At 42.6% G+C, this 13,852-nt stretch overlaps 2 protein-coding genes across 2 annotated transcripts; both read left to right on the forward strand.

Moving 5' to 3' along the window:
- The first annotated feature begins 1,106 nt into the window (after window positions 1–1,106).
- LOC129808507 (uncharacterized) lies at window positions 1,107–3,134 on the forward strand. Its single transcript, XM_055858284.1, has 3 exons — window positions 1,107–1,376; window positions 1,451–2,427; window positions 2,508–3,134. Exons 2-3 carry the CDS (start codon window positions 1,636–1,638, stop codon window positions 3,132–3,134), a joined length of 1,419 nt encoding a protein of 472 aa, XP_055714259.1. The 5' UTR covers window positions 1,107–1,376; window positions 1,451–1,635.
- Window positions 3,135–3,164: 30 nt separating this feature from the next.
- Window positions 3,165–7,009, forward strand: LOC129808508 (uncharacterized). The gene is made up of 2 exons (XM_055858285.1): window positions 3,165–6,314; window positions 6,410–7,009. Exons 1-2 carry the CDS (start codon window positions 3,165–3,167, stop codon window positions 7,007–7,009), a joined length of 3,750 nt encoding a protein of 1,249 aa, XP_055714260.1.
- Window positions 7,010–13,852: the final 6,843 nt, after the last annotated feature.

Genomic DNA, 13,852 nt, shown 5'->3' on the forward strand with positions numbered 1-13,852 from the left:
TTCTTTATTTCTCATTTCCCCTCTTTCATATTCCAGTGTACTTTCATTTTTCCCCTGCTTTTTTTCAGCCTTCCAACTCATCGATTCTTCCATGATTTCTCCTCTCCCCTGCATGACAATTATATTCGCATAGATCGTGCTAATATAAACATCACCCTTTTTGTTTACACAGTGTTCACGATTTTTTTTGTATGTGAAGGGTTTCTAGGATCTCCCTTTTTCCCCGATGTGGGTGCATGTCCAGGATGGACACCTCTTCAAATTTAAAATCATGTCCAGTATTTGCTGTGTGGGTACATAAGGCAGTGACTCCTTCATTCTTTATTGGTGGTCTGCAGTCCCTTTTGTGTTGACTCATTCTATTTTTTAGGTGTTGTGACGTGGTTCCAATGTATATCTTATCACACCCACCACACGGGATGCAATAGACAACATTCGAACGAAGTTCCTGAGGGACAGGATCCTTTACTTTGGTAAAGAAACTGCGATTCTTCCCCACTGTTCGGAAAGCCACTCCATGTCCCAGGTTATCTCCAACGATTCTTCTGATTCTTTCTGATATTCCGGGAAGATATGTGATTGAATGGAAGATTGTTCGGGGTTCTCTCTCTCTCTCTCTCTCTCTCTCTCTCTCTTGCTGGATTCACTGAGGTATTTCGATTTATAAGAAGCTTAATTATGCGCTCAGGAAAATCGTTGAGTCTCAGGTAAGAATGTATCTTTTTCACGTTTTCATTGCTGGGTTCTGATGTAAGTGTGTGTACTCTTTTTATGAAATTCCTGGCAATATTGAGAACAACATGTGTGGGAAATGAAGACGAACAGAAGGCCAACCGTCAAAACATTTGAATTGAGCGGACTGAGCGACGGAATTTTGTAAGGCTTTTTGTGAAAAACTTCAGTGTGAAAAGAGGGAGTGTGGCTGACGCAATAGGAGAAGTGCAACGCGTGTAAAACGACTCAAAGAAAATTGATGAAATATTCCCTTCAGGATTGAATTAGTTTCGTTAATCGTTAGAAAGGTGTTAGATCAAGTTGTGTAATAAAGAAATTTAGAAGTTAAATTGAGTTCTTGTGGAGAAATATCCCGGATACACCGCCAGACATCCAGCTGGCAGATTTTGCTGACAGCCTCTGAAGAAAAGGAAAGGCGAGCGCTTGCGTCTTAGGTTTTGGGCTTACCGAGTGCGGCAAGAGTGTCTTCGAGATAGGCAGATTGTTGTGGCCACTCAACCAAGATCTGGAGCCTGCGGGAATCGGTCATTTCGACCGGATTATCTTAAAGGAGATTTTCCATTTGCAGGTTGGTGTTACTACCAAAGGGGTAATTCATTCCACTATTGGGATACTTCTAAGGGTTATTTATCATTACACAGGTTGGTTGTTAAACTCGAAGGGGTGTTTCAATCCAAGGTTATAGTACTTTAACGGGTCATTGCTTATTACACAGGTCGGTAAAGCCCACATATTACTGGTCCTTCGAGGGAACTGGACAGAATCATCGACAAAGCAGACGCCCTTTCATTGCTAAGGACTATCGAGAATCAATCCTTCTTCGCCAACGTCGGCATTGCTCCTTGCTAAGGATTGAATTGCTTGTCCTTCTACACCTGCCCTCGTCAACACTGCTTCAAGATGGCGAGTATCGAGCTGAAAGCTCTCCATATCGAAAGAGGTATCTGCAAGAGGATGCTCACAAACATTGAGAGAAGAGTCTCTGAGACTTCAAGCTTCACTGAGCAGTTGATTGATGTACTTCTTGGCGAAGTCCAGTCTACACTGAATAGGTTTACACCAATTCAGACACAAATTGAGATTTTCGTTGATGACGATCCCAAATTGAAAGTTCACGAAGAGAATGAGGGTGACTCATTCAACAACAGATGCGTGGATCTTCGACTCAAACTTGGGCACATTGCTGAAACATGCAAAGGGAGTTCGAACGGAAGTCTTCCACAGCAAGAGGCTTTGGACAGTAGCATCGCTGATGTTCTACTGAAACAAACGGATCTTTTGGATAAGATCGCTGAGTGGCAGAGGTCTAGCCCAGGAGCAACCAATTCTGAGAGTAGTGCAACACGCTCCAAACTGCCACAATTGAACCTTCCGTCTTTTGATGGAAAATACATAGATTGGCCGCAATTCAGGGACGCATTTGCGAATGCCATTCACAACAACGATTCTCTCAGAGATAGTGAAAAGATGCAGTATTTGAAGATGTATCTAACTGGAGGTGCTGCTGCGGACATCAGTACTATACCGATCTCCAATCAGACTTATCAATCTACCTGGGACAGTCTGAAGGCTCAGTACAACAAAAAGGTTCACCTCGTGAATGCATACATCCAACAGTTTATGGCACAAACTCAAAAGAAGGTCGAAAATGCGTCAGATTTGCAATCTGCTAGTAGGAGATACAAGCAGATCGTTGATGGTCTCAGAGCTTTGGGACCCGAGTGCTTCTCGCTCGACATGTGGCTCATTTATTTGATGAAATTAAATATGAGCGAGAACTTCAGGCAAGAGTGGGGAAAGGACGAAGTGCAGATCAGATGTCAACAATCGATGAATTCTTCAAATTCATGAGTGACGTGACAGATGTTATGGAACGTGCTTCTCATGGCACTTCTCCTGCCCCACCTTCAGTGCAAAAGACTACCAACAAGTCAAACAAGTCTGGGTTTAAGACCCACCACACGAATGCTACAAAATGTCCGGAATGCGAGGGTGAACATGCTTTGCCACAATGTGAGAAGTTCCTGGCACTTTCGCTCTACGAGAGGCGTGAAAGGATGGCACAACATCATCTTTGCTACAACTGTATGAAACCACATCATTCAGCTGCCAAGTGTCAATCCAAGGGGAAGTGTCAGAAGTGCGGTAGGAGGCATCACACTCTGCTACACCCTCCAAAGATGGATCCAGTTCCGGAAGAGATTGATCAATCTGTGAAACCTCAGGTGAAACCAGTAGCCGCAAAGGAAGTTGTACCTCAGTCACAGAAGACTCCTGAACAGTCACCAACTACTTCTTCAACCATCACAACTCATCACTCCGCAGTTCACCGCAAGGCATTACTGCCAACCGCTATTGTCAACGTGAGGGATGTTTACGGCAAGTATCAGGCTTGTTGAGTGCTTATTGATGGCGGAGGAGAGTGCACGATGATGTCAGAAGAGTGCGCTCAGAGACTTGCGTTGCCTAGATCCAAAGCTAGGATTGCTGTTCATGGAGCTGGAGAAGTGAATGTAGGCTACACAAGGGGGCTAGTCCACCTGGAAGTCGTCTCAAGATATGATCCGAATGACAAAATCGAGGTTCAAGCTTATGTTATGGAGAAGGTTACTTCCAAGTTGCCTTCCGTGGATCTCTCAGGGTTTAAGTGGGATCATATCAAGAGCCTGCAGCTTGCTGATCCTCAATATACCGTTCCGGGAAAGATAGACATCATTCTTGGGGCTGAATACGCTTTGGAGATCAACTTGCCGCAAACACTCAAAGGGGACTCTGGACAACCAATAGCTCAGCTTACCATTTTCGGATGGATTGTGGGTGGTCGGATCGATAGCCCACTCAACAGCATCACTTCACTGCATACGCATTACAATTTGGATGAGATGCTAAAGAGATTTTGGGAGGTTGAGGAAAGCCACCTCGACAAACAACCTCTACTTACAGAGGAAGAAGTCATGTGTGAAGAACACTTCACACAAACACACTCAAGGGACGACACAGGCCGTTATGTCGTCAAATTACCATTCAAAAAGGATCACAAACCATTGGGAAATTCAAGCTCAACAGCGCTAGCTCGTTTCCAATCATTGGAAAGAAAGCTATCCCGAGACCCAGACTTCCATGAGCAATACAAGGCGTTCATGGGGGAATATATCGGCTTGAATCATATGGAACTAGTGACTGGACATGATCTGAAACCTGAGGATGAATCGTATTTCTTGCCACATCAAGCTGTTCTCAGACCTACAAGTGAGACAACCAAACTGAGAGTTGTCTTTGATGCGTCAGCAACCACTCGCCCGAACAATCCTTCGCTCAATGATATACTGGCGATTGGTCCTACCCGACAAGATGATCTGCTTGTGTTGCTTTTGCGTTTTCGAACGCACAAAGTAGCTATGTCCGCTGACGTAGAGAAGATGTACAGACAGATCCTGGTTGCAAGCGAGGACAGAGATTACCAAAGAGTGTTCTGGAGGACAAATTTTCAGGAGAAGATTCAGATCTTTCGACTCTGTACCGTGACGTATGGTACGTCAAGTGCACCGTTTCTTGCTGTGAGAGTTCTTCATCAAATAGCTATGGACTACAAGGATGATTATCCAGAGGCCTGTGAAGTTATCTCCACATCATTTTACATGGATGATTTGCTATGTGGAGCTGAGTCCATCGAAGACGGCAAGAAACTTCAAAAGGAGATCCAGGATGTTCTAGGCAAGGGACATTTTGTTCTTAGAAAATGGGCATCTAACTCTAGTGAGGTTCTAGATCAAGTTCCGCCTGATCTCCAAGCTATTACACCCGACGAGGTCAAAGCACACACCAAATCGATCTCAGCCCTTGGGCTTAAGTGGTCACCAGGTCCAGACAACTTTTCTTTGGTTATTGATGCTCTACCCCTGGTAAGGACGAAACGCGATTTGTGTGCTGCTGCAGCGAAGGTGTTTGACCCATTGGGATTTATCTGCCCTGTCACGATAAATCTAAAGATGATGTTCCAATCTCTTTGGCTGATTCCTAATCTTCAATGGGACGATGAACTGCCAGATGATACAGCGAAATCGTATGAGAGAGTGCAGACTGAATTTTCCTTAATTCAGAAAATAGTCATTCCGAGAGCGATTCCAACCCAGAAAGATGTGATTGAAATTCATGGATTCGCTGATGCATCAGAACGAGCGTACGGAGCTGTCATCTACGCAAAGGGTATGGATGCTGACGGGAACATCGAGATCAACATTGTGATTGCCAAATCCAAAGTGGCTCCCCTAAAACCAATCACAATCCCAAGAATGGAGCTAAATGCTGCTGTTTTGCTTACACAACTGGTCACAAAGGTCAAAGATTCTCTGGGAAACAAGATGGTGGAAGTTCATGCGTGGTCTGATTCAACAATTGTTCTTCAATGGCTTCAAGAACCACCCAGGACATGGAACAATTATGTAGCTAGGCGTGTTTACGCTATTCAAGAGGTCGTTCCACCTACTCATTGGCGCCATGTGCCTACGGCACAGAATCCTGCAGATTGCATTTCCAGAGGAGTATCCCCAAAGGAGCTTTCGGAGCACACCTTGTGGTGGCATGGACCACAATGGCTCAGTGAGAATGAAGAGAAGTGGCCAGAGAACAAGGTGAAGAGGGGGAAAACAGGCGAAGAGAGATCATCCCATGCAGTTTCCCTCGTGACGCAAAACCAAGTCGACCCTCTTGATCTGCTGATTGAGAGAACTTCCGGACATCTGAAGACTGTGCGGTATCTAGCTTACTGGCTCCGTTTTATTGGGAATTTGAGAGTCAAGAAAGAGGAGCGAAAAACGGGTTTCCTGACAGTTAGTGAGTTGCAGAATGCCACAACTTGTATTCTGAAACGTATTCAGCAGAAAGTATTTCCGGTTGAATACAAGAGCTGTGGACAAGGACACCCTCTTCCGAGATCGAGCAAGTTGTTGAAACTTGTTCCTTTCCTGGACAAAGATGGATTGATGCGGGTTCAGGGCCGACTGGCAAACTCAAACATGGATTACTCCACACAGCACCCCATCATTTTGCCATCTGCTGACAAATTTGTGAGAGACCTGATAGTGTTCACCCATGAGATGAATCTTCATGCTGGACCGGCGATTCTGATGAACACTTTACGCACGAAATATTGGATTCTTGGGCTCAGGAATCTTGTCAAGGGCATCACCAGGAAGTGTGTGAAGTGCATCAAGGCGAAACCAACTACTGAGACACCGTTTATGGGCGACTTGCCTGCAGCTAGAGTCCAACAGAACAGTCCATTTTACCAGACGGGTTGTGATTTCGCGGGACCCATCAAGATTCGCGCATCCGAGCTGAGGAAGGCACCGGTCATGAAGGCCTACATATGTGTATTCATATGCATGACCACGAAGGCGATGCATCTTGAGGCCGTCAGTGATCTGACCACTGACGCTTTCCTGGCGAGTCTACGGAGATTTACCGCACGTAGAGGGCATTGTCACACAATTTTCTGTGACAATGGCACCAATTTCCTTGGAGCATCAGGGACATCTCGTGAAGAGAGGCTCAAGGGAATCCGTACCCACCAGCACAAAGTGACTTCAGAGATGTCAGGTAATGGAACACGATTTAGTTTCATTCCAGCCCATTCACCCACGTTTGGAGGTCTTTGGGAACGTGGGGTTTCCAGTGTGAAATCTCATCTACGACGAGTGCTGGGGAAAGTCTGCTAACTTTCGAGGAACTAGCAACAGTTCTGGCACAAATAGAAGCGTGCCTGAACTCACGCCCACTCTGTGCGAAGTCTTCGGACATAGATGACAACGAACCAGTGACACCCGGCCATTTCCTGGTCGGACACGCGATGAATCTGACCCCTGGACCAGATTTGCTTGAGGTTAATCCCAACCGTTTGAGCCGATGGTTGCTACTTCAGCGCATGGTGCAACACTTCTGGAAGCGCTGGCATGTGGAGTACATCACATCGCTTCAACACAGATCCAAGTGGTACGAGAAGAAGAGGAACCTCTGTGTTGGAGATTTAGTGCTGCTTCGAGATAACCTTCTCAAACCCACTTACTGGAGAATGGGAAAAATCACTGCTGTCCATCCGGGCAATGATGACATCGTTCGGGTCGCAACAGTGAAAACAACCGACGGCATGCAGAAACGGGCAGTCAATACCTTGGCCTGGCTGCCCACAGACGGTTTCTTGAGCCCCTCCAGGACTCAAGAGGGGGAAAATGTGGGAAATGAAGACGAACAGAAGGCCAACCGTCAAAACATTTGAATTGAGCGGACTGAGCGACGGAATTTTGTAAGGCTTTTTGTGAAAAACTTCAGTGTGAAAAGAGGGAGTGTGGCTGACGCAATAGGAGAAGTGCAACGCGTGTAAAACGACTCAAAGAAAATTGATGAAATATTCCCTTCAGGATTGAATTAGTTTCGTTAATCGTTAGAAAGGTGTTAGATCAAGTTGTGTAATAAAGAAATTTAGAAGTTAAATTGAGTTCTTGTGGAGAAATATCCCGGATAGACCGCCAGACATCCAGCTGGCAGATTTTGCTGACAGCCTCTGAAGAAAAGGAAAGGCGAGCGCTTGCGTCTTAGGTTTTGGGCTTACCGAGTGCGGCAAGAGTGTCTTCGAGATAGGCAGATTGTTGTGGCCACTCAACCAAGATCTGGAGCCTGCGGGAATCGGTCATTTCGACCGGATTATCTTAAAGGAGATTTTCCATTTGCAGGTTGGTGTTACTACCAAAGGGGTAATTCATTCCACTATTGGGATACTTCTAAGGGTTATTTATCATTACACAGGTTGGTTGTTAAACTCGAAGGGGTGTTTCAATCCAAGGTTATAGTACTTTAACGGGTCATTGCTTATTACACAGGTCGGTAAAGCCCACAACATGTTTGGCATGACCGCTGTTGTAATTCAGCATACGATGTGATGCGCACGCTTTGGAATACCATGAAGTCCTGAGCCCATCTTCATCAGGCTTCCGATGTACTTTCATATCTAGATATGGAATGCTTGCATTTTCTTCAATCTCCATCGTGTACTGGATCCGTGGATGGAAAGAATTGAATTTCCGCAGAACCTCACCTACATCATCCCTATGCACCGCAAGAAGCAGGTCATCAACATACTTCTTGATGAATAAAACTCGTAACCTATTATCCTCGAGAGTCTTGTTAATCGCCCTTTGCATCACAATGTCCGCCACGATAGGACTGATCGGCGATCCCATGGCCACTCCGTCAATTTGGGAGTATACCTCTCCTTGAAACATAAAAAACATAAATAAAGGCAACAAGACAGTGGTTATGAACAAAAATGACTATGAAGAAAAAATGAGAATATTAATTGGGGACGAGATCACTTATAAAAAAGAACGAACAGACCCGACGAACAAATACCAGGCACAGAATAACGCACTCGTAAAAATGATGTTTGAGAAAAATATGATCGATATCATGGAGAAGAAGAAATTAACGACATATAATGCGATAGCACCAAGGATTTATGGACTCCCCAAGATTCACAAAGAGAATGTTCCCCTACGCCCTGTAGTGTCCTTTATAGGAAGTCCAACTTACCAATTGGCCAAATTCATCGCGAAAATTCTCTCACCACTTGGGGATAATCCTATGAACGTCCGGGATTCCATTCAAATGTCAGAGTTCATAAATCAATGCAAAGTTGAAGAGCAATACACGATACTAAGTCTAGATGTGGTGTCCCTCTTCACAAATGTACCAATTTCCTTAGCACTGGAGGAGATAGAACGCCGGTTTGAGGAGATCGCGCATACCACATCCGTCTCAGGGGAGGTTTTGGTTAGCGCCACGAAGTTCTGTCTAACCACTGGCTATTTTATGTTTCAAGGAGAGGTATACTCCCAACTTGACGGAGTGGCCATGGGATCGCCGATCAGTCCTATCGTGGCGGACATTGTGATGCAAAGGGCGATTAACAAGACTCTCGAGGATAATAGGTTACGAGTTTTATTCATCAAGAAGTATGTTGATGACCTGCTTCTTGCGGTGCATAGGGATGATGTAGGTGAGGTTCTGCGGAAATTCAATTCTTTCCATCCACGGATCCAGTACACGATGGAGATTGAAGAAAATGCAAGCATTCCATATCTAGATATGAAAGTACATCGGAAGCCTGACGAAGATGGGCTCAGGACTTCATGGTATTCCAAAGCGTGCGCATCATATCGTATGCTGAATTACAACAGCGGTCATGCCACACATGTTGTTCTCAATATTGCCAGGAATTTCATAAAAAGAGTACACACACTTACATCAGAACCCAGCAATGAAAACGTGAAAAAGATACATTCTTACCTGAGACTCAACGATTTTCCTGAGCGCATAATTAAGCTTCTTATAAATCGAAATACCTCAGTGAATCCAGCAAGAGAGAGAGAGAGAGAGAGAGAGAGAGAACCCCAAACAATCTTCCATTCAATCACATATCTTCCCGGAATATCAGAAAGAATCAGAAGAATCGTTGGAGATAACCTGGGACATGGAGTGGCTTTCCGAACAGTGGGGAAGAATCGCAGTTACTTTACCAAAGTAAAGGATCCTGTCCCTCAGGAACTTCGTTCGAATGTTGTCTATTGCATCCCGTGTGGTGGGTGTGATAAGATATACATTGGAACCACGTCACAACACCTAAAAAATAGAATGAGTCAACACAAAAGGGACTGCAGACCACCAATAAAGAATGAAGGAGTCACTGCCTTATGTACCCACACAGCAAATACTGGACATGATTTTAAATTTGAAGAGGTGTCCATCCTGGACATGCACCCACATCGCGGAAAAAGGGAGATCCTAGAAACCCTTCACATACAAAAAAAATCGTGAACACTGTGTAAACAAAAAGGGTGATGTTTATATTAGCACGATCTATGCGAATATAATTGTCATGCAAGGGGAGAGGAGAAATCATGGAAGAATCGATGAGTTGGAAGGCTGAAAAAAAAGCAGGGGAAAAATGAATGTACACTGGAATATGAAAGAGGGGAAATGAGAAAGAAAGAAAACCGTTGATGAAACAATGAAAAGTAGTCAGAAAGCGCCTAATTAAATCACATCAAAACCACAATTTGCAGAAAAAAAAATTTTTAGAAAAGTAGCAAGAAAACTAATTATCTATTAGTAAAACCTTCCCAAGTGATTACTGCTGGTGATGATCCTCCAATATTTAAAGAATAACGAACTTCAGGAATTCAAAAAACATAGTCTAGTCGAGTGAGTCGAAATTTAAAAATTGTTCAAAATGAAAAAGAAACGACCTTGTGTAAAAATTTTGATGAAAATAAATGAAAAACTTTTTGTAGCCACTGAATAAGGTCCACATCCGGACCGAAAGCTCTGGGCAAGACAGAAAATTTGTTTTTCTTCTTGAGGTGAATAAATTTCCACTGGCGATTACCGGAAGTGTCCCCACAGAATATCTATCACGCCAGCTCATTATCCAACAATATAGAGGTGTGATTCCTTCATGTTTGATATGTGCAAAATTTCACTGGAAAATTGAGAAAATTGGATGAGAAATGCATAAAAGTGACTGAAAATCTTTAAAGTCGATTATCTCGGAAACTATGAGAGATAGAGGCCTCAAACTTTACATCTATTTAGAGCCTCTCTCAGGCTTGAAATGTGCACAATTTCACTGGAAAACTAATGAAATTGGACGAGAAATGCATAAAAGTGTCTGAAAATCTTTAAAGTCGATTATCTCGGAAACTATGAGAGATAGAGGCCTCAAACTTTACATCCATGTAGAGCCTCTCTCAGGCTTGAAATGTGCAAAATTTCACTGGAAAATTAAGGAAATTGGACGAGAAATGCATAAAAGTGTCTGAAAATCTTTAAAGTCGATTATCTCGGAAACTATGAGAGATAGAGGCCTCAAACTTTACATCTATTTAGAGCTTCTTTCAGGTTTGATATGTGCGAAATTTCACTGGAAAATTAAGGAAATTGGACGAGAAATGCATAAAAGTGTCTGAAAATCTTTAAAGTCGATTATCTCGGAAACTATGAGAGATAGAGGCCTCAAAATTTACATCCATTTAGAGCCTCTCTCAGGCTTGAAATGTGCAAAATTTCACTGGAAAATTAAGGAAATTGGACGAGAAATGCATAAAAGTGTCTGAAAATCTTTAAAGTCGATTATCTCGGAAACTATGAGAGATAGAGGCCTCAAACTTTACATCTATTTAGAGCTTCTTTCAGGTTTGAAATGTGCACAATTTCACTGGAAAATTAATGAAATTGGACGAGAAATGCATAAAAGTGTCTGAAAATCTTTAAAGTCGATTATCTCGGAAACTATGAGAGATAGAGGCCTCAAACTTTACATCCATTTAGAGCCTCTCTCAGGCTTGAAATGTGCAAAATTTCCCTGGAAGATTAAGGAAATTGGACGAGAAATGCATAAAAGTGTCTGAAAATCTTTAAAGTCGATTATCTCGGAAACTATGAGAGATAGAGGCCTCAAACTTTACATCCATTTAGAGCCACCCTCTGGCTTGATATTTGCAAAGGGTCACTTGAAAATGAAAATTCAAGTGAAGGCCTCTATCTCTCATAGTTTCCGAGATAGTCAACTTTAAAGATTTTCAGACACTTTATGCATTTCTCTTCCAATTTTCCAGTGAAATTTTGCACATATCAAGCCTGAAAGTGGCTCTAAATGGATGTAAAGTTTGAGGCCTCTATCTCTCATAGTTTCCGAGATAATCAACTTTAATGATTTTCAGACACTTTTATGCATATCTCGTCCAATTTTCTTAATTTTCCAGTGAAATTTTGCACATATTAAGCCTGAAAGAGGCTCTAAATGGATGTAAAGTTTGAGGCCTCTATCTCTCATAGTTTCCGAGATAATCAACTTTAAAGATTTTCAGACACTTTTATGCATTTCTCTTTAAAGATTTTCCAATTTTCTTCCAGTGAAATTTTGCAATTTTCCAGTGAAATTTTGCACATATCAAGCCTGAAAGTGGCTCTAAATGGATGTAAAGTTTGAGGCCTCTATCTCTCATAGTTTCCGAGATAATCAACTTTAATGATTTTCAGACACTTTTATGCATATTTCTCTTCCAATTTTCCAGTGAAATTTTGCACATATCAAGCCTGAAAGTGGCTCTAAATGGATGTAAAGTTTGAGGCCTCTATCTCTCATAGTTTCCGAGATAATCAACTTTAATGATTTTCAGACACTTTTATGCATATCTCGTCCAATTTTCTTAATTTTCCAGTGAAATTTTGCACATATTAAGCCTGAAAGAGGCTCTAAATGGATGTAAAGTTTGAGGCCTCTATCTCTCATAGTTTCCGAGATAATCAACTTTAAAGATTTTCAGACACTTTTATGCATTTCTCGTCCAATTTTCTTAATTTTCCAGTGAAATTTTGCACATATCAAGCCTGAAAGTGGCTCTAAATGGATGTAAAGTTTGAGGCCTCTATCTCTCAGTTTCCGAGATAATCAACTTTAAAGATTTTCAGACACTTTTATGCATATCTCGTCCAATTTTCTTAATTTTCCAGTGAAATTTTGCACATATCGAGCCTGAGAGTGGCTCTAAATGGATGTAAAGTTTGAGGCCTCTATCTCTCATAGTTTCCGAGATAATCAACTTTAAAGATTTTCAGACACTTTTATGCATTTCTCATACAATTTAATGTATAAATATCGTTCGAGTTTGCCACAATCCGATTTTGCAACGAAGGAATCACACCTCTATAAGCTGATCTAGGCTTATCACGGGCTTTTCTCATAAGCTCCAAAAGCTCCCTACCACGAGGACTCGCCAGCCTTGAACCCCAGTGAGGATGCTTTGCATTGTAATCACCCGCAGCAATGAACTTATTACCGAGAGTCCTGAAGAAATTGTCAAACATAGGGCCATTAATTTTATGTTTAGGAGGACAGTATATAGATGAAAGGGTTAAAGGACCTCCCCAACACCACACTTCTAGACTGGTAGCCTGCAGATGCTCCTCTTCATACTTCTCTCTGATAAAGTGTTTTATATTTCTTTTGATTAAGATTGCCGTACCACCATGTGCTGTACCATCAGGATGTCTCGTGTTGTATATCAAATATTGTGGGATCCCTAGAAAACTTCTGTTTGTAAAATGAGTTTCAGATATCATCATAATATCTATGTCATTATCCTGTAGAAAGGTTCTTAGCTCCAATGCATGATTACAAAGGCCGTTGGCATTCCAGACTGCAATTTTTAAAAACTGAGTCATCATGGAAGCAATTTTGTAATGCAATAGAGAAAACACGGAATTTCGACCTGGTTCTTCTCCTCCTTTATTCTCTAGCCAACGTTTCGGTGCTGAATGGCTCCTTCCTCAGGTATGAAAATTGGTGGGAAAAGGGTGTCAGGGAATTCCTTCACTATCACTTTTACATATATGGACGATGTGCACATGAAGGTGGACAGTCTGACCACCTTCATGTGCACATCGTCCATATATGTAAAAGTGATAGTGAAAGAATTCCCTGACACCCTTTCCCACCAATTTTCATACCTGAGGAAGGAGCCATTCAGCTCCGAAACGTTGGCTAGAGAATAAAGGAGGAGAAGAACCAGGTCGAAATTCCGTATTTTCTCTATTGCATCAAGTTATCGGCCGGATTCCATATAGCAATTTTGTAATGACTTGCGACAAGAGATTCATCATTGAAGACATCTGTTGCGTGAGCGACTTCATCATCTCTTTTAACTCACTCATTTCACTCTTAGCAGAAGTGTAATGGGTTGGTTGCACAGACGGGTCAGCACGATCGCCACTATTCGCGGGCATTGTTTATATTTGAATTATCACCACGGGTAACATTTGCATATGAGGTGTCAGTGTTTCGCCGTGAGCTGCGCTCCCCAGATGGATTATGATTTAGTGGTCGATTCTCCCTCTCCTACCTAATTCTATCGCGCAGATTTGGGTAGAGACGCTGTTTCAGCTGTCTATGGACTTCACAGCCCTTGTAATTGGCAGGATGGTCTCCCCCACAATTTACACATTTCACTTCCTGATCACGGACTTTCCGGGGACAATCCTGGGGGGAATGAGAGGACAAACACTT

Source organism: Phlebotomus papatasi, chromosome 4 (assembly GCF_024763615.1).
Source record: "Phlebotomus papatasi isolate M1 chromosome 4, Ppap_2.1, whole genome shotgun sequence".
Classification (NCBI taxonomy): domain Eukaryota; kingdom Metazoa; phylum Arthropoda; class Insecta; order Diptera; family Psychodidae; genus Phlebotomus; species Phlebotomus papatasi.

What these genes read in the sequence shown, in the direction of transcription:
- LOC129808507 (XM_055858284.1), top strand. Translation starts at nt 1,636, where the DNA reads ATGGCGAGTATCGAGCTGAAAGCTCTCCATATCGAAAGAGGTATCTGC. An exon ending in GTAGGAGATACAAGCAGATC is followed by an intron (nt 2,428 to 2,507) that starts GTTGATGGTCTC and finishes ATTAAATATGAG; the next exon opens with CGAGAACTTCAGGCAAGAGT.
- LOC129808508 (XM_055858285.1), top strand. Translation starts at nt 3,165, where the DNA reads ATGATGTCAGAAGAGTGCGCTCAGAGACTTGCGTTGCCTAGATCCAAA. An exon ending in TCCGTACCCACCAGCACAAA is followed by an intron (nt 6,315 to 6,409) that starts GTGACTTCAGAG and finishes TGGGGTTTCCAG; the next exon opens with TGTGAAATCTCATCTACGAC.